This window comes from Oncorhynchus masou, chromosome 32 (assembly GCF_036934945.1).
Source record: "Oncorhynchus masou masou isolate Uvic2021 chromosome 32, UVic_Omas_1.1, whole genome shotgun sequence".
Taxonomy (NCBI): domain Eukaryota; kingdom Metazoa; phylum Chordata; class Actinopteri; order Salmoniformes; family Salmonidae; genus Oncorhynchus; species Oncorhynchus masou.
The window spans coordinates 88228742-88252107 of record NC_088243.1 but is presented as its reverse complement, the minus strand read 5'-3'; the positions used below and the strand labels follow the sequence as shown (position 1 = coordinate 88252107).

The 23366-nt window shown below is 44.0% G+C and overlaps 1 protein-coding gene across 1 annotated transcript in view; it reads right to left on the bottom strand.

Annotated features, from left to right (window-relative positions):
* The window catches only part of LOC135526775 (protocadherin-11 X-linked-like), a 309098-nt gene that overhangs the window by 112293 nt on the left and 173439 nt on the right, over positions 1-23366 (bottom strand). The window contains exon 5 of the mRNA XM_064955432.1: positions 9563-9598. Within this exon, the coding sequence (XP_064811504.1) occupies positions 9563-9598 (36 nt within the window). The remainder of the gene's footprint in view (positions 1-9562; positions 9599-23366) is intronic.

The window sequence follows — 23366 nt, the reverse complement described above, 5'->3', positions numbered from 1 at the left end:
CCCCCCTTGGGTTGTGCCATGGCGGAGATCTTTGCGGGCTATTGTCTCAGGATGGTAAGTTGGTGGTTGAAGATATCCCTCTAGTGGTGTGGGGGCTGTGCTTTGGCAAAGTGGGTGGGGTTATATCCTTCCTGTTTGGCCCTGTCCGGGGGTATCATCGGATGGGGCCACAGTGTCTCCTGACCCCTCCTGTCTCAGCCTCCAGTATTTATGCTGCAGTAGTTTATCTGTCGGGGGGCTAGGGTCAGTTTGTTATATCTGGAGTACTTCTCCTGTGTCCTGTGTGAATTTAAGTATGCTCTCTCTAATTCTCTCTTTCTTTCTCTCTCTCAGAGGATCTGAGCCCTAGGACCATGATTCAGGACTACCTGGCATTATGACTCCTTGCTGTCCCCAGTCCACCTGGCCGTGCTGCTGCTCCAGTTTCAATTGCTCTGCCTGCGGCTATGGAATCCTGACCTGTTCACCGGATGTGCTCTTGGCCATGTTCTGTTATAATCTCCACCCGGCACAGCCAGAAGAGGACTTGCCACCCCTCATAGCCTGGTTCCTCTCTAGGTTTCTTCCTAGGTTTTGGCCTTTCTAGAGAGTTTTTCCTAGCCAACATGCTTCAACACCTGCATTGCTTGCTGTTTGGGGTTTTAGGCTGGGTTTCTGTACAGCACTTTGAGATATCAGCTGATGTACGAAGTGCTATATAAATACATTTGATTTGATTTGATTTAGTAAGCAAAAAAAGTGTTTGAAAAATCTAAATATACTGTATATTTGAGATTCTTCAAAGTAGCCACCCTTTGCCTTGATGACAGCTTTGCACATTCTTGGCATTCTCTCAACCAGCTTCATGAGGTAGTCACCTGGAATGCATTTCAATTAACAGGTGTGCCTTGTTAAAAGTTAATTTGTGGAATTTCTTTACGTCTTAATGTGTTTGAGTCAATCAGTTGTGTTGTGACAAGGTAGGGGTGGTATACAGAAGATAGCCCTATCTGGTAAAAGTCTTCTACCAAATAGGAAGAACAGCTCAGATAAGCAAAGAGAAATGACAGCCCATCATTACTTTTAGGTCAGTCAATCCGGAAAATGTCAAGAACTTTGAACGTTTCTTCAAGTGCAGTCACAAAGAACAATAAAGCATAATAATGGAACTGGCTCTCAAGAGGACCGCCACAAGAAAGGCAGAGGTTCAGTTCATTAGAGATAACTGCACCTCAGATTTCAGCCCAAATAAATGCTTCACTGAGTTCAAGTAACTTTCACATCTCAACATCAACTGTTCAGAGGAGACATGCATGAATCAGGCCTTCATGGTCAAATTGTTGCAAAGAAACCCTTACTAAAGGACATCAATAATAAGAAGAGACTTGCTTGGGGCAAGAAACATGAGCAATGGACATTAGACTGGTGGAAATCTGTCTTTTGTGAGATGCAGAGTAGGGGAACGGATGATTTCCGCATGTGAAGCATGGAGAAGGTGGTGTGATGGTGTGAAGTTGCTTAGCTGGTGACACTGTCTGTGATTTACTTTGAATTCAAGGCACACTTAACCAGCATTTCAACCACAGCATTCTGCACAGATACGCCATTCAATCTGGTTTGCGCTTAGTGGGAAAATCATTTGTTTTTTAACAGGACAATGACCAAAACACACAAAAACACACCTCCAGGCTGTGTAAGAGCTATTTGACCAAGAAGGAGAGTGATGGAGTGCTACATCAAATGACCTGGCCTCCACAATCACCCAACCTCAGGAGTGCAAGGTCTCTAACATCCACCAGCTCTGTGATGTCGTCATGGAGGAGTGGAAGAGGACTCCAGCTGCAACCTGTGAAGCTCTGGTGAACTACATGCCCAAGAAGGTTAAGGCAGTGCTGGAAAATGATGGTGGCCACACAAAATATTGACACTTTGAGCCCAATTTGGACATTTTCACATAGGGGTGTACTCACTTTTGTTGCCAGCAGTTTAGACATTAATGGCTGTGTGTTGAGTTATTTGAGGGGACAGCAAATTTACACTGTTATACAAGCTGTACACTCACTACTTTACATTGTAACAAAGTGTAATTTCTTCAGTGTTGTCACATGAAAAGATAAACTCAAATATTTACAAAAATGTGAGGGGTGTACTCACTTTTGTGATATACTGTATATATATATATATAGATAGATGTAAATATATATATAATGAGATATACAGTAGATATAAGTGAGGGGTGTACTCACTTTTGTGATATACTGTATATATATATATATATATATATATATATATATATATATATATATATATATATATATATATATATATATATATATATATATATAGATAGATGTAAATATATATATAGATAGATGTAAATATATATATAATGAGATATACGGTAGATAAATATAAATGAATAAATATATATATGTGTATTTAGACAGACAGACAGACAGACAGACAGACAGACAGACAGACAGACAGACAGACAGACAGACAGACAGACAGACAGACAGACAGACAGACAGATAATTAGATAGATAGATAGATAGATAGATAGATAGATAGATAGATAGATAGATAGATAGATAGATAGAAAGATAGATAGATAGATACAGTATATAGTATATAGATAGATAGATAGATAGATAGATAGATAGATAGATAGATAGATAGATAGATAGATAGATAGATAGATAGATAGATAGATAGATAGATAGATAGATAGATAGATAGATAGATAGATAGAGATACATGTAGATATACACTACCGGTCAGTTTTAGAACGCCTACTCTTTCAAGAGTTTTTCTTTTTTTGTACTCTTTTCTACATTGTAGAATTGTACAATAATAGTGAAGACATCAAAACTATGAAAACTGTTAATTAACATATGTGATATCACATATATGGAATCATGTAGTTACCATGAGTTGTGCTACAGCTTGAATTAAAACTTGATTAAATATATGTTCTTCTCACCCATCTACACACAACACACCGTAATGACAGAGTGAAAACATGTTTTTAGAAATATTTGCACATTTATTGAAAATGAAATACAGAAATACTTAATTTACAGAAGCATTCACACCACAGGTGTTAGAATCACCTTTGGCAGCGATTACAGCTGTGAGTTTTTCTGGGTAAATCTAGAAGAGCATTGCACACCTGGATTGTGCAATATTTCCACATTAGTAAAACAATTCTTCAAGCTCTGTCAAGTTGGTTGTTAATCATTGTTAAACAGCCATTTTCAAATCTTGCCATAGATTTTCAAGCAGATTTAAGTCAAAACTGTAACTCGGCCCCTCAGGAACATTCAATGTCATCTTGATAAGCAAATCCAGTGTATATTTGCTTTGTGTTTTAGGTTATTGGCCTGCTGAAATGTGAGTTTGTCTTCCAGTATCTGTTGGAAAACAGGTTTTCCTCTAAGATGTAGCCTTTGCTAAGTTCTATTCCGTTTCTTAATACCCTAAAATAACTACCTTGTCGATGACAAGCATACCATAACATGATGCAGCCACCACCATGCTCAACAATATGAAGAGTGGTACTCAGTGATGTGTTGTGTTGTATTTGCTCCAAACATAACACTTTGTTTTTTAATTTTACCTTTATTTAACCAGGCAAGTCAGTTAAGAACAAATTCTTATTTTCAATGACGGCCTGGGAACAGTGGGTTAACTGCCTGTTCAGGGGCGGAACGACAGATTTGTAATTTGTCAGCTCGGGGATTTGAACTCGCAACCTTCCAGTTACTAGTCCAACGCTCTAACCACTAGGCTACCCTGCCACCTCTACACTCTAACCACTAGGCTACCCTGCCACCTCTACACTCTAACCACTAGGCTACCCTGCCACCTCTACACTCTAACAACTAGGCTACACTGCCACCTCTACACTCTAACCACTAGGCTACCCTGCCGCCTCTACACTCTAACCACTAGTCTACCCTGCCACCTCTACACTCTAACCACTAGGCTACCCTGCCACCTCTACACTCTAACCACTAGGCTACCCTGCCACCTCTACACTCTAACCACTAGGCTACCCTGCCACCTCTACACTCTAACCACTAGGCTACCCTGCCACCTCTACACTCTAACCACTAGGCTACCCTGCCACCTCTACACTCTAACCACTAGGCTACCCTGCCACCTCCACACTCTAACCACTAGGCTACCCTGCCACCTCTACACTCTAACCACTAGGCTACCCTGCCACCTCTACACTCTAACCACTAGGCTACCCTGCCACCTCTACACTCTAACCACTAGGCTACCCTGCCACCTCCACACTCTAACCACTAGGCTACATGCCTCGTGGTTAGTATTCAGGAGATGAAGTTACTTTCTTTGCCACGTTTTTTTGCAGTTTTACTTTAGTGTCTTTTTGCAAACAGGATGCATATTTTGTTATATTTCTGTTCTGTACCTTATTTTCCATCTGTCATTTAGGTTAGTATTGTGGAGTAACTACAATGTTGTTGAGCCATCTTCAGTTTTCTGTCACAGTCATTCAACTCTGTAACTGTTTTAAAGTCGACATTGGCTTCATGGTGAAATCGCTGAGCGGTTTCCTTCCTCTCTGGCAACTGAGTTAGGAAAGACACCTGTATCTTTGAGGTGACTGGGTGTATTGATACACCATCCAAAGTGTACTTCATGTTGAAAGGGCCATATGCTAAATACATATTTTTTTACCCATCTACCAATAGGTGCCCTTCTTTGTGAGGCTTTAGAAAACCTCTGATCTTTGTGGTTGAATCTGTGTTTGAAATGCACTGCTCGACTGAGGGACCTTACAGACAACTGTATGTGCGGTTTATCAGAGATGAGGTAGTCATTTAAAAAATCATGTTAAACACTGTTGTTGCACACAGAGTGTCACGTTCGTTATAAGGATCGGACCAAGGCGCAGAGTGGTATGCGCACATTCTTATTTATTTAAAGAATGAACACTGAACAAACTAACAAAATAACAAAAGGAAATGTGAAGCTATACAAACGAGTGCTGACAAGCAACTACACATAGACAATATCCCACAAACACCAAAGGGAAATGGCTACCTAAATATGATCCCCAATCAGAGACAACGATAAACAGCTGTCTCTGATTGAGAACCATATAAGGCCAACATAGAAATACAAAAATCCCTAGTCATAGATACAACAACTCTAGACATACAAAACCCCTAGACAATATAAAAACTAGCATACACACCATAGTCACACCCTGACCTAACCAAAATATAAAGAAAACAGAGATATCTAAGGTCAGGGCGTGACAGGTGCAGACTCCCGGCTGCAAACCTGAATCTATAGGGGAGGGTCCGGGTGGGCATCTACCCTCGGTGGCGGCTCCGGTTCTGGACGCAGCCCCCCGTCTTTACACTGATCCCTCTGCCTTTCTAGAACCGGACCGTGGATCATCGCCGGAGGCTCTAGACTTCGGATCATCGCCGGAGGCTCTAGACTGCGGATCATCGCCGGAGGCCCCGGCCTGGGGACCGTCGCCCGAGACCCCAGACTGGGGAACGTCGCCGGAAGCTCTGGACTGTGGAGGCGCACTGGAGGCCTGGTGCGTGGGACCGGTACAGGTGGCACCGGGCTGAAGACACGCACCTCAGTTCGAGGAGCAGGCACAGGACATACTGGACTCTGGAGGCACACTGGAGGCCTGGTGCGTGGGACCGGTACAGGTGGCACCGGGCTGAAGACACGCACCTCAGGGCGAGTGAGAGGAGCAGCCACAGGACGTACTGGACTCTGGAGGCGCACTGGAGGCCTGGTGCGTGGGACCGGTACAGATGGCACCGGGCTGAAGACACGCATCTCAGTTCGAGGAGCTGGCACAGGACATACTGGACTCTGGAGGTGCACTGGAGATCTGGAGCGTAGAGCTGGCACAATGTCTCCTGGCTGGATGCTCACTTGAGCCCGGCAAGCTTCAATGCCATACAACACTCCTTCCGTGGCTTCCAACTGCTCTTAAACGCTAGTAAAACCAAATGTATGCTTTTCAACCGTTCTCTGCCTGCACCTGTACGCCTGACTAGTATCACCACCCTGGATGGTTCCGACCTTGAATATGTGGACATCTATAAGTACCTAGGTGTCTGGCTTGACTGTAAACTCTCCTTCCAGACTCATATCAAACATCTCCAATCGAAAATCAAATCCAGAATCGGTTTTCTATTCCGCAACAAAGCCTCCTTCACTCATGCCGCCAAACTTACCCTAGTAAAACTGACTATCCTACCGATCCTCGACTTCGGCGACGTCATCTACAAAATAGCTTCCAACACTCTACTCAGCAAACTGGATGCAGTTTATCACAGTGCCATCCGTTTTGTCACTAAAGCACCTTATACCACCCACCACTGCGACTTGTATGCTCTAGTCGGCTGGCCCTAGCTCCATATTCATCGCCAGACCCACTGGTTCCAGGTCATCTACAAGTCCATGCTAGGTAAAGCTCCGCCTTATCTCAGTTCACTGGTCACGATGGCAACACCCACCCGTAGCACGCGCTCCAGCAGGTGTATTTCACTGATCATCAAGCCAACACCTCATTTGGCTGCCTTTCGTTCCAGTTTTCTGCTGCCTGTGACTGGAACGAATTGCAGAAATCGCTGAAGTTGGAGACTTTTATCTCCCTCACCAACTTCAAACATCTGCTATCTGAGCAGCTAACCGATCGCTGCAGCTGTATATAGTCTTATCGGTAAATAGCCCACCCAATTATACCTACCTCATCTCCATACTGTTTTTATTTATTTACTTTTCTGCTCTTTTGCACATCAATATCTCTACCTGTACATGACCATCTGATCATTTATCACTCCAGTGTTGATCTGCAAAATTGTAATTATTTGCCTACCTCCTCATGCCTTTTGCACACAATGTATATAGACCCTTTTTTTCTACTGTGTTATTGACTTGTTTATTGTTTACTCAATGTGTAACTCTGTGTTGTCTGTTCACACTGCTATGCTTTATCTTGGCCAGGTCGCAGTTGCAAATGAGAACTTGTTCTCAACTAGCCTACCTGGTTAAATAAAGGTGAAATAAATAAAAAATTTAAAAATATGCGGGGTGCTGGCACAGGACGCACTGGGCTATGAAGACGCACCGGAGGCACAGTGAGGAGAGCCGGAGGAGGATATCCTGGTCCAAGGAGGTGTACTGGAGACCAGGAACGCTGATCCGGCACCATCTGTCCTGGCTGGATGCCCAATCTAGCCCGGCAAATGCGAAGAGCTGGAATAGAGCGCACCGGGCTATGAATGCGAACTGGAGACACTGTGCGCATCACTGCATAACACGTTGTCTGACCAGTCACATGCTCCCCACGGTAAGCACGAGGAGTTGGCTCAGGTCTCCAACCTGACTCAACCAATCTTCCCATGTGCCCCCGCCAAAAAATGTTAAGCGGCTGCCTCTCGTGCTTGTCTCGTTGGTACAACTCTTCGTAATATCGCCATTCTGCTTTCGCTGCCTATATCTCCTCCTTAGGACGGCAATACTCCCAGCCTGCGTCCAGGGTCCTGCTCCATCCAGAATCTCTTCCCATCGCCATCTTACCATTCCTCCTGAATACGCTGCTTGGTCCTTTGTTGGTGGGACCTTCTGTCACGTTTGTTATAGGGATCGGCGTAGCATGGTATGTGAACATTCTTATTTATTTAAAGAATGAACACTGAACAAACTAACAAAATAACAAAACGAAATGTGAAGCTATACAAACGAGTGCTGACAGGCAACTACACATAGACAAGATCCCACAAACACCAAAGGGAAATGGCTACCTAAATAAAAGGTGTCACACCCTGACCTAACCAAAATATAAAGAAAACAGAGATATCTAAGGTCAAGGAGTGACACAGAGTGACTCCATGCAACTTATTATGTGACTAGTTAAGCACATGTTTTACTCCTGAATGTATTTAGGCTTTCCATAACTAAGGGGTTGAATAATTATTGAATCAAGACATTTTAAGCTTTTCATTTTTAATTAATTTGTAACAATTTTTCTAAAAGAATAATTCCACTTTTGACATTAATCGGTATGTAGGCCAGTGACATAAAATCGAAATTGAATCAATTTTAATTTCAGGCTGTAACTCCATAAAATTTGGAAAAAGGCAAAGGGTATGAATACTGTCAGACAGGACTAATATATATATATAGTGGAGCTATGTCTTGATCTAGTACAGTTAAACAGGAAGTAGAATCTGAAACATGGCAAATTAAACCAGGACACTATTCACCAACAACAATTTGTCCACATTCCAGATCATAGTGCAAGCCTGCTCAGTTGTAAAACATGTATATTTTGCACTCTGAAACCCTGCAATGAACAGGTGAGATGAAACCTGTCTAAACTGTTATCCTTGTTAAATATTGTGTAATGCATCACTTTATATGATGCACATGAATATCAATTGTTCTTGCCGGGACTGTAATTACTTCATCATTAGCGTTCTGGCCACGACAACTATGTAATAGAGGAGGGTCGGTGAACCAGTCAAGAGATGAGACTTGGATAATTAGCTCCCCAAGCTGAAGGCAAGACTTTAGTTCAAAGGGTTAACACAGTATTGTGATGGGTCTTGCATGAGGACTGGGTGCAACGCTGTCGGTCACATAGTGACAAGCTCAAGGCTATACATACAGAACAGAATTCAGTCAACTGAACTCCAAGGCCTGGGTTAAGTGTTGCAATATACAATATATGAGAAAAATAGATTTATTGTAAGAAATTGTAAGAACACGAAAGTGAAAAATAGATGAAAGGTAACAGAAGACATGAAGGTCATGTGTTGCAGTATAATTCCATTTGCTGTTATGTGGTCTGGCTGCCGTAAGAGCGAAAAAAGGGTGCTGTCTTTTGTTGCCGTAGGAACAAGTCAGGTAGAGCTGTGCCATCAAACATAAAGAAACTGAGAGAATTTGAAAAGAACGTTGTTTCTACATCACCGAGTCTTACAGAAAAACTTTAAATTATAAACCATAACATCAGCAATCCAAACAGAGAACATATTTCTTCAATTTCAAGAACTGAATTGGATGCATTCTGCACCTTCAGGGCTTTAACGTGGTACAAAACAGCCCGTGAAGGAAACAACATTCTAGTGAAGAAGAGTGTCCTTTCATGACAATTAAAGAATTACCCATGCATGCAAGACAAGACGAATCTAACACCTTTACAAACAACTCACAAAGTGACATCTGCAAAAAACAAAGGAATGCATTTTGCTTGAAGCTACTTGTATTTAATTGACCTGACTAATGACTAGATAATCAAAATAACAACTCTGCCCTGACAATTAACCTGTTTGTTTAATGCATCGTTAGAATGTTCATCAGCTGTCTTGTTCTTAGTTTCAAAGTTAAACTGACAGGTAAGGTTCATAGACATAGAGCATGGCATGGAACAACAACACACGAAATGGTTCCAAGTCCGGAGTTGTTTTGCATTTTTTGCGTGAAAATAAATCAATCAAATGTCTGAGAAAATGCATTGTGGGGAAATAGTGTTAAGAAAAGTGGCATGCAGTAGTGTTAGACTTACGTTTACAGCCGTTATCTTGCTGAGAAGACAGCCCTCCTGTAATAACACATGGTGGGAAGGAGAGAAAAAAGACATTATTGTATACTGTCCATGATTGCACTGCATTCAACCACAGTATTGATTTTATCTGTAATTAAAGAGTCAAGCCTTAAAGATGGTTCATATGGAATGTCATCTTCAGGGACACAATTGATGTGAAATATTATTTTGACCTGATTGTTGTTGTTAAACGCTCCGATAAATGTTTATGATATAAGCAGGTCAAAGTTCATCTATACGCTCAAAGATGGCTTTCTGTTTCAGATAGAATGGAGACTTCAGATCTGTATTGATTTCTCAGGGAGAGAACGAATGCTGCTATAAGTCAAATTGTTATACTGCTCTGTTAGAAAATACACCCTCGTAAGAAAATGTAACGTGTGTTCGATGCAGAACCTGACATCACACGACAAGACCGTTATAACTGACACCGATAAAGATGTGTTGGCATGTCAGCGGTGAAAGAACACCGAATATCAAACGAAGCATCAAAAATGAACAATAAACAGTGTCAAGCTTCTAAATTGGGAACAAAGAGGCCCACAAGACTGCAGGATATAGTCTCTTGTCCCAGGGGACCAGATAATAGCTTAGAGAGAGAGAGAGAGAGAGAGATAACAGTATTTAAAAATGTTTTATTACCAATGTTGTTTTCTTTTGTGCTGTGTATAATAATGTGACCACGTGACTGAGGAAGATGAGGATGAAGGGAAACATTGATGATGTCGACAAGCTGAGAGGGTTACTGACTGAGGAAGATGAGGGTGAAGGGAAACATTGATGATGTCGACAAGCTGAGAGGGTTACTGACTGAGGAAGATGAGGGTGAAGGGAAACATATGAAAGAGAAAGACAAGCTGAGAGGGTTACTGACTGAGGTGAAATGATGAACAAAAAGTACGTTATCAACACATCAAGAAATCCCCCCCCCCCCCCACTAATGTGAAATGATGAACGGGAACTATGAAGTGAGTATATTTATACAGAAAGTGCAGTAATATGTCAACAAATCAAGAGATCACACTTTGTTCACTGAAGGACAGTGGAGCTGTGAGTGTGAACAATCTGTGTTTTATATGTGTTGTGAATGTGATACAACAGTAACAGAACCTAGTACACGCTACAGTACAAACACAATATCCCTGACATAGAAGCATGTGTCTTGTTAGGTCACAAATAAGTGGTGTAATGTAGCAACAAGCTAACAAGCAAGCACTGTCTATTACAGTTTAGATGATACTGGTGAAAACTTCATGCCAACCTATGCATTTCCTATAGCCTATGCAACAAAAAAAAACGAATTTGCAGGAGAACGATGAGAATGCTTGGGTCAAGTTCAACTGTGTTATTGTCTCACAGCAGTGAAAAATAGAGCAACATTCAGAAATGCGACTGAGCCTGTGGTCTGGCTAGCCAGAGGACCATATGTGTGTGCAGCCCAGTAATGGAAAATGTCAATAAGCTGTCGGAAGACTGCCAGCATCCCAAACGACACCCTATTCCCTAAATATATTGCACTACATTGGACCAGGACCCATAAGGCAGTGTGCACTATATAAGGAATAGGGGACAATTTGCGACTCAGTCACACTTTTCTGAGGTTAGCAGATTGGATGCGTTGGAGAATGGGTATAAATAGTGTTATCCTTTAGGGTATAGAGGTAAATGGGCTAGAAGTTCAAAACGTCTTTTTAAGATGATTGCCCCGTAAATTATTAAGTTGTTAATGAGGGTGAACGCTGCCAAGTGACAATCCTTCCCCAGGCAGAGTAAGAAAAGAGTAATCAACCCAAATTAATTAGCAAATAACTGGTCAAACCATGATAGGACCTGTGTTAGTATTATGTCGGAAGAAATGTGTTATAGATCAGACGTTTGATTGATCTGAACTGCCTGTTTATTTGAATCATGTCTGTGAGTATAACAGAACTTACGTAGCAGGCAAAACCCAGAGGACGAACTGTTCAGATTTTTTTTCTTCCTCTCTCTGTTCCCTGCGTTGTTATTGCCAAGGGATATTTCTTAGGAACCTGTTTTCAGTTCCTACCGCTTCCACTGGATGTCACCAGTCTTTGGAATTTGGTTGAGGTTATTCCTTTGTGCAATGAAGAAGTAGTCCAACTAGGAACTGGGTACACTGTTGAGAGTTGCGCAAGACATGAAAAGAATCACTGGTTTGTTTTCATCCCTGTATTGAACACAGAAAGACCCGTCTACAATTTGATCGATTATTAACGTTTAAAAATACCTAAAGTTGTATTACAAAAGTAGTTTGAAATATTTTGGCAAAGTTTATAGGCAACTTTTGAAATATTTTGTAGTGACGTTGCATTTTTTGTAAGCTGTTTTTTTCTGGATCAAACGCGCTTTATAAATGGACATTTTGGATATATATAGACGGAATTAATCAAACAAAAGGACCAATTGTGATGTTTATGGGACATATTGGAGTGCCAACAAAAGAAGCTCGTCAAAGGTAATGCATGTTTTATATTTTATTTCAGCGTTTTGTGTAGCGCCTGCAGGGTTGTAATATGCTAGCTCCTTTGTTTACTGCTGGTGCAGATGGTGCAGGCGATTAGATAATAGCTTCTTATGCTTTCGCCGAAAAGTATTTTAAAAATCTGACATGTTGGCTGGGTTCACAACGAGTGTAGCTTTAATTGAGTATCTTACATGTGTGATTTAATGAAAGTTTGAATTTTATAGTATTTTATTTGAATCTGGCGCTCTGCATGTTCCCTGGCAAATGACCAGTTGAGACATTTGCGTCCCGCCTCTCCCAAAGAGGAATTAAACTGATCTAGCTTCCTAATGTTAGACTCGAATGAGGTAATCAGACTAGCTTTTAGCTTTTCCTTTAACTGGATCCCCTCAGAGTATTAGTGGACTGTAGTTGGTCCTCTTAGCGTTAATATTATCTTGCCATTGAGACTGAAACCTAATAAAAAAAATAAAAAAAGATTTAATGCGTCAAACATGAAGACAGAGTTTGGAGCTGAAATTCTGTACTCGTCAACGTTGTTTGAAGAGGTGTTTTATTTACATTGTTAACCAAACGTAGTGATCAAACGTTTATGGTACATTCCTTTGGTACAGTTTACAGGAGAGAATAATGGTACATTCCTTTGGTACAGTTTACAGGAGAGAATAATGGTACATTCCTTTGGTACAGTTTACAGGAGAGAATAATGGTACATTCTTTTGGTACAGTTTACAGGCAAGAATAATGGTACATTCCTTTGTACAGTTTACAGGAGAGAATAATGGTACATTCCTTTGGTACAGTTTGCAGGAGAGAATAATGGTACATTCCTTTGGTACAGTTTACAGGAGAGAATAATGGTACATTCCTTTGGTATTATGTTCTATTCAACATTTCACGTTGTAAATAGCTTTGCGATACAGACCTCACCAACCAATTAAATGTGTGATAACGCAACACAGTTGAACAGAGAAAGTTCTTCAAAAGACGACCTTAAAGTAACCTTAGTTTCTAGCCTATGTTTATTGTATATCACAGTTTACAGGAGAGAATAATGTGTGATCCAACTCTGTAGTGCTGGGTCGCTGACCCTCTCCTCTCCATCTTTACGCCTCTCCAGACCACTGCTTTCCAAGCACCCACAGCCATGCCCGGCACAGAGATGGAGATAAGTGCATGTGATGCTTACCCACATCAAAGCGGTGGAAGAGTGTCTTAGCGAGCGAAGGCAGTGGGGCTCGAACAGTGGCTTTGATCATTCTCAGCTTTCGGATAATTAAAATATTGGATAAATAATTGATTAAAAACACCAGAGCTCATTGTGCTGTTCTGCATCTAGATCCCAATTTATTCCAACCTTGACACTCGTCTTGTCTTTCGTTTTATATCAACAAGTGTGTGGATGAATTGTGCCTCTCCCATTCAGCTTCACTAAATAATACATGAAACATAATGATTGACATCATTTACAGTCTGTAGATTTAATATGAACAGCAAGAAGGAGTCTCCCTGCTGCAGAAGTTGGTCAGGGTTGCTCCACAGTGCTTTTGGAATGTATTCAGACAACCTGACGTTTTCCACATTTTGTTGTTACAGCCTTATTCAAAAATGGATTAAGTAAAACAAATTCGGCATCAACCTACACACAATAACCCATAATTGTCACGCCTTGGTCTTAGTATTTTGTGTTTTAGTTAATTAGTTGGTCAGGCCAGGGTGTGACATGGGTTTATTGTTTGTTGTATTTAGTGGGTTTTTTTAGTTATTGGGATTGTAGCTGATTAGGGGTGTGTGTTTCATAGGTTTGGCTGCCTGAGGCGGTTCTCAATCAGAGTCAGGTGATTCTCGTTGTCTCTGATTGGGAACTGTATTTAGGTAGCCTGGGTTTCGCTTTGTATTTCGTGGGTGATTGTTCCTGTCTCTGTGTTAGTTTCACCAGGCTGTAATAGGTTTCACGTTCCGTTTTGTTGTTTTGTATTTATTCGTTATTTCATGTATAGTTTCGTTATTTGTTTACACTAATAAACATGAGTAACAAACACGCTGCATTTCGGTCCGACTCTCTTTCGACAAACGAAGAACGTCGTTACAATAATGGTAAAGCAAATCCAGGTTTATAGAACGTTATTAGAAAGTTTTGCACATTTATTAAAACTAAAAACTGAAGAAAAAAAATTACATAAATATTCAGACCCTTTGCTATGAGAATCGAAAATGTGCTCAGGGTCAACCTGTTTCCAGTGATCATCCCTGAGATTTTATCTACAACTTGATTGGAGTCCACCTGTGGTAAGTTCAATTGATTGGACATGATTTGGAAGGGCACACACAAGTCTATATAAGATTCCACAGTTGACAGTGCATGGTCAGAGCAAAAAATCAAGCCAAAAGGTCAAATAAATTGTCCGTAGAGCTCCGAGACAGGATTGTATCGAGGCACAGATCTGGGGAAGGGTACCAAAATATGTCTGTATCATTGAAGGTCCTCAAGAACACAGTGACCTCAATCATTCTTAAATGGAACAAGTTTGGAACCACCAAGAATTCTCCTAGAGTTGGCCACCTGGCAAAACTGTGCAATCGCTGGAGAAGGGCCTTTGTCAGGGAGGTGACCAAGAACCTGATGGCTCCAGAGTTCCTCTGTGGCGATGGAAGAACCTTCCAGAAGGACAACCATCTCTGCAGCACTTCACCAATCAGTGCTTTGTGGTAGAGTGGCCAAACAGAAGCCACTCCTCAGTAAAAGACACGTGACATGACCGCTTGGAGTTTACCTAAAGGCACCTAAAGGGCTCTCAGACCATGAGAAACAATATGCTGGTCTGATGAAACCAAAATTGAACTCTTTGGCCTGAATGCCAAGCGTCATGTCCGGAGGAAACCTGGCACCATCCCTACGGTGTAGCATGGTAGTGGCAGCATCATGCTGTGGACATGTTTTTCAGCGGCAGGGGACTGGGAGACTAGTCAGTATCGAGGGAAAGATGATCGGAACAAAGTACCTTGATGAAAACTGCTCCAGAATTCTCAGGACCTCAGACTGGGACAAAGGTTCACCTTCCAACAGAGCAACGACCCTACGCAAACAGCCAAGCCGACGAAGGAGTGGCATCGGGACAAGTCTCTGAATGTCCATGAGTGGCCCAGCCAGAGCCCGGACATGAACCCATGTAGTAACCGGAAGGTTGCAAGTTCAAATCCCCGAGCTGACAAGGTACAAATCTGTCGTTCTGCCCCTGAACAGGCAGTTAACCCACTCTTCCTAGGCCGTCATTGAAAATAAGAATTTGTTCTTAACTGACTTGCCTAGTTAAATAAAGGTAAAAAAAAAAGAAATTGAACATCTGCTGATAATCCGACCTGACTGAGCTTGAGAGGATCTGTAGAGAAAAACGGGAGTAATTCCCCAAGTACAGTTGTGCCAAGCTTGTAGCGTCATACCCAAGAAGACTCTATCGCTGGTTAAGGTGCTTCAACAAAGTACTGAGTGAAGAGTCTCAATACTTAGGTACATTTGTTATTTCAGTGTTTTATTTTGTTATACATTTTACAAAATTGTTCATCATTATGGGGTGTTGTGTGTAGATTGATGAGGGGAAAAAACAATTGAATCCATTTCAGAATAAGGCTGTAAAGTAACAAAATGTTGAAAAAGTTACGAGGTCTGAACTCTCAGAATGTACTGTAAAAAGACATGGTTATTGTCAGGATTTGGCCAGGGTTGTTCCGGGTTTTTGTCAGTAGATGTCCCCATTGTGCTTTTTGTCCCTGTGTTTTTCCCTTGATCCCCATTATTGTTTGCACCTGTGTCTCGTTCCCCTGATTGTATTTAAACCCTTTGTTTCCCTCAGTTCTGTGCTCTGTGTTTGTATGTTAGCACCCTGCCCTAGTGTTCTGTGTGCTCTTGTCGATTCCGGGTGACGTTCTTGTGGTATTCTGTTTTTTGTTTTTGTTTATTTTTGGTGAGTTTCTTTTGAGTTCTTTTGTGTTTTTCCTACCACCTTTTGGATTTGCCATTTTTGTATTTTAAGATGTTTTCTTTATTAAATACACCGTCTTAAGTACTGCTGTGTCTGCCTCATCTTCTGGGTTCTGCTGTCTATTCGTGGCTCAGTTGGTTAAGTGACTGTTTCTCACTCCGGAGACCCAGGTTCGAAACCGGGTCCTGACAGAAACACAGAGCCAAAAATGAACCCAGAGGCAGCCAGTTCCCAGGACCTTTTGCCACACTGTCCCACCACCAGGAGACTGTCCAACGCCACGAAGCCGCCCTGGTTCAGCAAGAGGCCTTAATGGCTAGACATTCTCATCTTCTGTCGGAGATGCTGACTTCCATTAAGCAAATATCTGATCGACTTACCCCGGCAACAGTTCCCGTCCCAGTACCTCAAGTTCACGTACCCATGGCAGTTAACCCCCTGGCTGAACCTCGTCTTCCACCTCCCCAACGGTTCTCAGGTGATCCAAGTGCTTGTAAAGGGTTTCTCACTCAATGTTCTCTCTCCTTTGAGCTGCAACCCTCGTCGTTTCCCACCGACCGGTCTAAGATCGCATATATCATCACCCTGCTGTCGGAAAAAAGCCCTGGCCTGGGCTACTGCTGTGTGGGATGCCCATAGTTCCTGCTGTGCCAGCTACTCTGCCTTTGCTGAGGAATTCAAACGAGTGTTTCAAGGCCCAAGCAGTGGTTCTGACTCAGCCAAACAGCTCCTGACTCTCCATCAAGGTTGGCGCAGCGTGACGGACTATGCCATCCAGTTCCGCACGGTGGCAGCAGCGAGTGGCTGGAACAACGAGGCGCTCACGGTGTGCTTTCTGAAAGGCCTTTCCGACACTATCCAAGATGAACTGGCCACTCGGGAACCACAGGACAATCTCGAGTCCCTGATCAAGTTGGCCTCACGCATTGACCAGCGTCTGAGAGAGAGAGAACTCAACCGTAGACCTCTAGCTCCTATCAGTCCCAGCTCCGAGTCCCCACCTTTATCATCACTGGCTCCACCGGAACCCATGCAGATTGGACGCATCTCCCAGGCTGAGAGAGACCGCCGGATGAGGGAGCGACGCTGTCTATATTGCGGCAAACCGGGCCATTTCCGTTCCACGTGTCCCGGGCTCCAGGGAAACGCTCTGTCCCGTACAGACCGGGGGAACTGTAACGGGAAACATAACCTCCTCCCATCCGTCCAACTCCCGTCTGCTCATTCCAGTCACCCTCTCCTGGGACAACCACAAGCTTCACCTTCAAGCCTTGGTAGACTCTGGAGCCGCAGGTAACTTCATGGATGGTGTCTGGGCGAAGGAGAATGGCGTTCCCTCTGAACTTCTAAGCGACCCCATGAGGGTTACTACATTGGATGGAAGCCCTTTGGGATCTGGACTTGTCACTCATGTCACTACCTCCTTGAGACTTTCAGTTTCACAACACCAGGAATTGATGAACTTTCATTTGATCTCCTGTTCCGAGTTCCCTCTCGTCCTTGGATACCCCTGGCTTCACAGCCATAACCCTCACATCGACTGGTCTGTGGGCACTATCAAGCAGTGGGGTCCTACGTGCCAAGCTACTTGTATTTTCCAGAATTCCCGAGTTCTACTCCCGAGTCTTTAGAATCCATCGACCTGACCCGAGTTCCCGAGTGTTACCATGACCTCAAACTGGTGTTTAGCAAACAGAGGGCCACCATGCTACCACCCCATAGATCTTACGATTGCCCCATCGACCTGTTTCCGGGCACTTGCCCCCTAGGGGTCGGATCTTTTCCCTATCTCCACCCGAACGAGCTGCTATGGATACCTACATCAAGGACTCTCTGGAAGCAGGCCTCATGCGTCCATCAACCTCCCCGGCGGGAGCAGGGTTTTTCTTTGTGGCCAAGAAAGATGGTGGGTTACGTCCTTGCATCGACTACCGGGGACTCAATGACATAACCGTCCGTAACCGTTACCCGCTACCCCTTATGGCCACAGCCTTCGAGCTGCTCCAGGAAGCAGTTGTTTTCACTAAGCTTGACCTGCGGAACGCATACCATCTTGTGCGGATCAGACCTGGTGACGAGTGGAAGACCGCTTTCAACACGCCTACTGGTCACTATGAATACTTGGTGATGCCCTTCGGCCTGACCAACGCCCCAGCGGTGTTCCAAGCGCTCATAAACGATGTGCTTAGGGATATGCTTAACATATTTGTGTTCGTTTACTTGGATGACATCCTCATCTTTTCGAGCTCCCTTCAAGAACACACTAAGCATGTCAGACAAGTACTCAAACGCCTCCTGGACAGCCATCTGTACGTTAAGCCGGAAAAATGTGAATTCCATTCATCCCGAGTACAATTCCTGGGATTTGTAGTGGAACCCGGTCGAATCCAAATGGACCCCAGGAAGGTAGGGCGGTAGCGGATTGGCCCACCCCAAATCCGTTAAGGATGTTCAGCGTTTCCTGGGCTTCACAAACTTTTACCGCAAGTTCATCAAGAACTTCAGTTTGGTGGCAGCTCCTCTCTCAGCTTTAACCAAAGGTGGCAATGCAAGGTTTTTTTGGGGAAGAGAAGCTGAGACGGCCTTCCAAGGACTCAAGCAGCGCATCCTCTCTGCTCCCATCCTGATACTACCGACTACGGATGAACCATTTGTGGTGGAGGTAGACGCATCAGAGGTTGGTGTTGGAGCTGTCCTGTCTCAGAGGGGTGAAGACAAGAAGCTTCATCCGTGCGCTTTCTTCTCACACCGGCTTACCCCGACTGAGAGGAACTACGATGTGGGGGATCGTGAACTCCTAGCGGTTAAGATGGCATTGAAGGAATGGAGACACTGGCTCGAGGGGGCTTCTCACCCGTTTCAAGTGCTTACGGACCACAAAAATCTGGAGTATATCCAGCAGGCGAAGCGATTGAACTCTAGACAAGCTAGATGGTCTCTTTTCTTCAATCGATTCCAGTTTATCCTCACCTATCGGCCCGGGTCGAAGAATCTCAAACCGGATGCCCTGTCCCGAGTCTACGCTCCTGCCATTCGAGATGACACGGACATGCCTGTCCTTCCTGCTGCTAAGATTGTGGCTCCGATCTCGTGGCAAGTTGAGGATACCGTGAGACGTGCTCAAGCTAGCGAACCGGACCCTAAAGGAGGCCCTGCCAATCGGTTGTTTGTCCCCAAGGCAGTGAGGACTCAGGTCCTTCTGTGGGGGCACTCCTCTCGCCTCACCTGTCATCCGGGCGTAGGTCGCACCTTGGAGTTCATCCAGCGTAAGTTCTGGTGGCCTACCATAAGAGAAGACGTTGCCACTTTCGTCAATGCCTGCCCCGTGTGCTGCCAGGGCAAATCTTCTCACCTCCGCCCTCAAGGACTCCTTCATCCTTTACCTGTTCCCCACAGACCCTGGTCCCATATCTCATTGGACTTTATTACTGGACTTCCTCCATCCCATGGCAATACTACTATCCTAGTCATAATCGACAGGTTTTCAAAGGCGGCCAGGTTCGTCCCTCTGACTAAGTTACCTTCTGCCAAGGAAACGGCTGAGTTGGTAATTAATCATGTGTTCCGAGTCTTCGGCATTCCTCAAGATGTGGTTTCTGACAGAGGTCCCCAGTTCGCCTCAAGGTTTTGGAAGGCCTTCTGCCAACTCATGGGGGCTTCTGCCAGTCTATCTTCAGGGTATCATCCGGAGTCCAACGGCCAAACAGAGAGGATGAATCAAGAGCTGGAAACCACCCTCCGATGTATGACTCGTGACAACCCGTCCACATGGTCATCCTTTATTGTTTGGGCCGAATACGCGCACAACACCTTGCGCTCCTCCTCCACTGGTATGTCCCCGCACGAGTGTCAGTTTGGCTATGCTCCTCCATTGTTCCCGGACCAGGAGGCAGAAGTCAGAGTGCCTTCAGCCTTGAGGTTCGTCAGACGCTGTCGGCTTATGTGGAGGAAGACCCGTCTTAATCTGATGCGTTCCTCACAGAGGTATCAACAACAAGCCAACAGACGTCGCCGTCCCGGGCCTACCCTGCGCCCCGGCCAGAGAGTCTGGCTTTCCACAAGAGACTTACCTCTACGGGTGGAGTCTCGCAAGCTGTCCCAAAAATACATCGGTCCCTTCAAGGTTGCCAGGAGAGTTAACCCAGTTTCTTATCGCCTACACTTACCCAGATCCCTTAAGATTAATCCCACATTTCATGTGTCATTGTTAAAACCTGTTGTTTTTCTCCCCTTGTCCCGGCAGACAGACCTCCCCTCCGCCTCGTGTCATTGGAGGCCAGCCGGCTTATACCGTCCACCGGATACTGGATTCCCGCCGGGTGCAGCGGTCCTGGCAGTATCTGGTGGACTGGGAAGGCTACGGTCCTGAGGAGCGCTCCTGGGTTCCTGCCAAAGACATCCTGGACCCTGACCTCATTCGTCAGTTCAGGGTCCTCCACCCTGAGAGAGCTGGTAGGAACGTCAGGAGCCGTTCCTAGGGGGGGGGATTCTGTCAGGATTTGGCCAGGGTTGTTCCGGGTTTTTGTCAGTAGATGTCCCCATTGTGCTTTTTGTCCCTGTGTTTTTCCCTTGATCCCCATTATTGTTTGCACCTGTGTCTCGTTCCCCTGATTGTATTTAAACCCTTTGTTTCCCTCAGTTCTGTGCTCTGTGTTTGTATGTTAGCACCCTGCCCTAGTGTTCTGTGTGCTCTTGTCGATTCCGGGTGACGTTCTTGTGGTATTCTGTTTTTTGTTTTTGTTTATTTTTGGTGAGTTTCTTTTGAGTTCTTTTGTGTTTTTCCTACCACCTTTTGGATTTGCCATTTTTGTATTTTAAGATTTTTTTCTTTATTAAATACACCGTCTTAAGTACTGCTGTGTCTGCCTCATCTTCTGGGTTCTGCTGTCTATTCGTGGCTCAGTTGGTTAAGTGACTGTTTCTCACTCCGGAGACCCAGGTTCGAAACCGGGTCCTGACAGTTATAACCCGCTTTCTCCATTCAAGATGTGGTTATAACCCTCTTTCTCCCTTCCTGATAGTTTATAACCCTCTTTCTCCCTTCATGATAGTTTATAACCCCCTTTCTCCCTTCAAGATGTGTTTATAACCCCCTTTCTCCCTTCAAGATGTGTTTATAACCCTCTTTCTCCCTCATGATGTGTTTATAACCCTCTTTCTCCCTTCATGATGTGTTTATAACCCTCTTTCTCCCTTCATGATGTGTTTATAACCCTCTTTCTCCCTTCATGATGTGGTTATAACCCTCTTTCTCCCTTCATGATGTGTTTATAACCCTCTTTCTCCCTTCAAGATGTGGTTATAACCCTCTTTCTCCCTTCATGATGTGGTTATAACCCTCTTTCTCCCTTCATGATGTGGTTATAACCCTCTTTCTCCCTTCATGATGTGGTTATAACCCTCTTTCTCCCTTCATGATAGTTTATAACCCTCTTTCTCCCTCATGATGTGGTTATAACACTCTTTCTCCCTTCATGATGTGGTTATAACCCTCTTTCTCCCTTCATGATGTGTTTATAACCCTCTTTCTCCCTTCATGATGTGGTTATAACCCTCTTTCTCCCTTCATGATGTGTTTATAACCCTCTTTCTCCCTTCATGATGTGTTTATAACCCTCTTTCTCCCTTCATGATGTGTTTATAACCCTCTTTCTCCATTCAAGATGTGGTTATAACCCTCTTTCTCCCTTTATGATAGTTTATAACCCTCTTTCTCCCTTCATGATAGTTTATAACCCTCTTTCTCCCTCATGATGTGGTTATAACACTCTTTCTCCCTTCATGATAGTTTATAACCCTCTTTCTCCCTCATGATGTGGTTATAACACTCTTTCTCCCTTCATGATAGTTTATAACCCTCTTTCTCCCTTGATGATATGGTAATAACCTCTTTCTCCCATGATGATATGGTAATAACCTCTTTCTCCTTTGACGATATGAGGGTATTTTCATGGAGGAGAAAATGCATGTAATAATCATGTACCTCCTATGGGAGATCTCCTCCTTCTGGGTCAGAATGAGCTGTTGCTGTGGTGCAGTTATGTCACTGCTAAATGTATTCCATTAAGCAATCATTCAACTGAACGTGGTCCTTAAACCAAGGCCACATTCATGTTCAACCCACATTCCAGATTCCATGTTCATCTCTGGTGGAAGAGTATGGCTGAAGGAAACTATCATGATTTTTTAAAACCAGTACGCCGATGGCATTTTATATTTACCCGGCAACCCAAGGTGTGTACAACAAGGGTTCTGTTTGCGGTGAACATGTCACTTAGCAGTTGGATGACTTGAATGAACGTTCCGGAATTTAATGGTGAAGCTTCATTGTTGTATTGGTAACCGTGGCTTTCTAGCGTCAACATTCCAACTTCAAATAACTTTGCTATTCTTACTACATGAATAGAAACCCTACATGACCAACGCTATTTATTTGCAGACCCCAAACAGATACTTACAGTACCAGTCAAATGTTTGTTGGTTGTTTTACCAGCCAACCAACCCTCTGTCTGTAGTTGTTTTACCAGCCAACCCATCCTCTGTCTGTGGTGGTTTTACCAGCCAACCCATCCTCTGTCTGTGGTGGTTTTACCAGCCGACCCACCTCCTGTCTGTGGTTGTTTTACCAGCCAACCCACCCTCTGTCTGTAGTTGTTTTACCAGCCAACCCACCCTCTGTCTCTGGTTGTTTTACCAGCCAACCCATCCTCTCTCTGTAGTTGTTTTACCAGCCAACCCACCCTCTGTCTGTAGTTGTTTTACCAGCCAACCCACCCTCTGTCTGTAGTTGTTTTACCAGCCAACCCACCCTCTGTCTGTAGTTGTTTTACCAGCCAACCCACCCTCTTGTCTGTGGTTGTTTTACCAGCCAACCCACCCTCTGTCTGTAGTTGTTTTACCAGCCAACCCACCTCCTGTCTGTAGTTGTTTTACCAGGCAACCCACCCTCTGTCTGCAGTTGTTTTACCAGCCAACCCACCTCCTGTCTGTGGTTGTTTTACCAGCCAACCCACCTCCTGTCTGTGGTTGTTTTACCAGCCAACCCACCTCCTGTCTGTGGTTGTTTTACCAGCCAACCCATCCTCTGTGTGTAGTTGTTTTACCAGCCAACCCACCTCCTGTCTGTGGTTGTTTTACCAGCCAACCCACCCTCTGTCTGTAGTTGTTTTACCAGCCAACCCACCTCCTGTCTGTAGTTGTTTTACCAGCCAACCCACCCTCTGTCTGTAGTTGTTTTACCAGCCATCCCACCCTCTGTCTGTAGTTGTTTTACCAGGCAACCCACCCTCTGTCTGTGGTT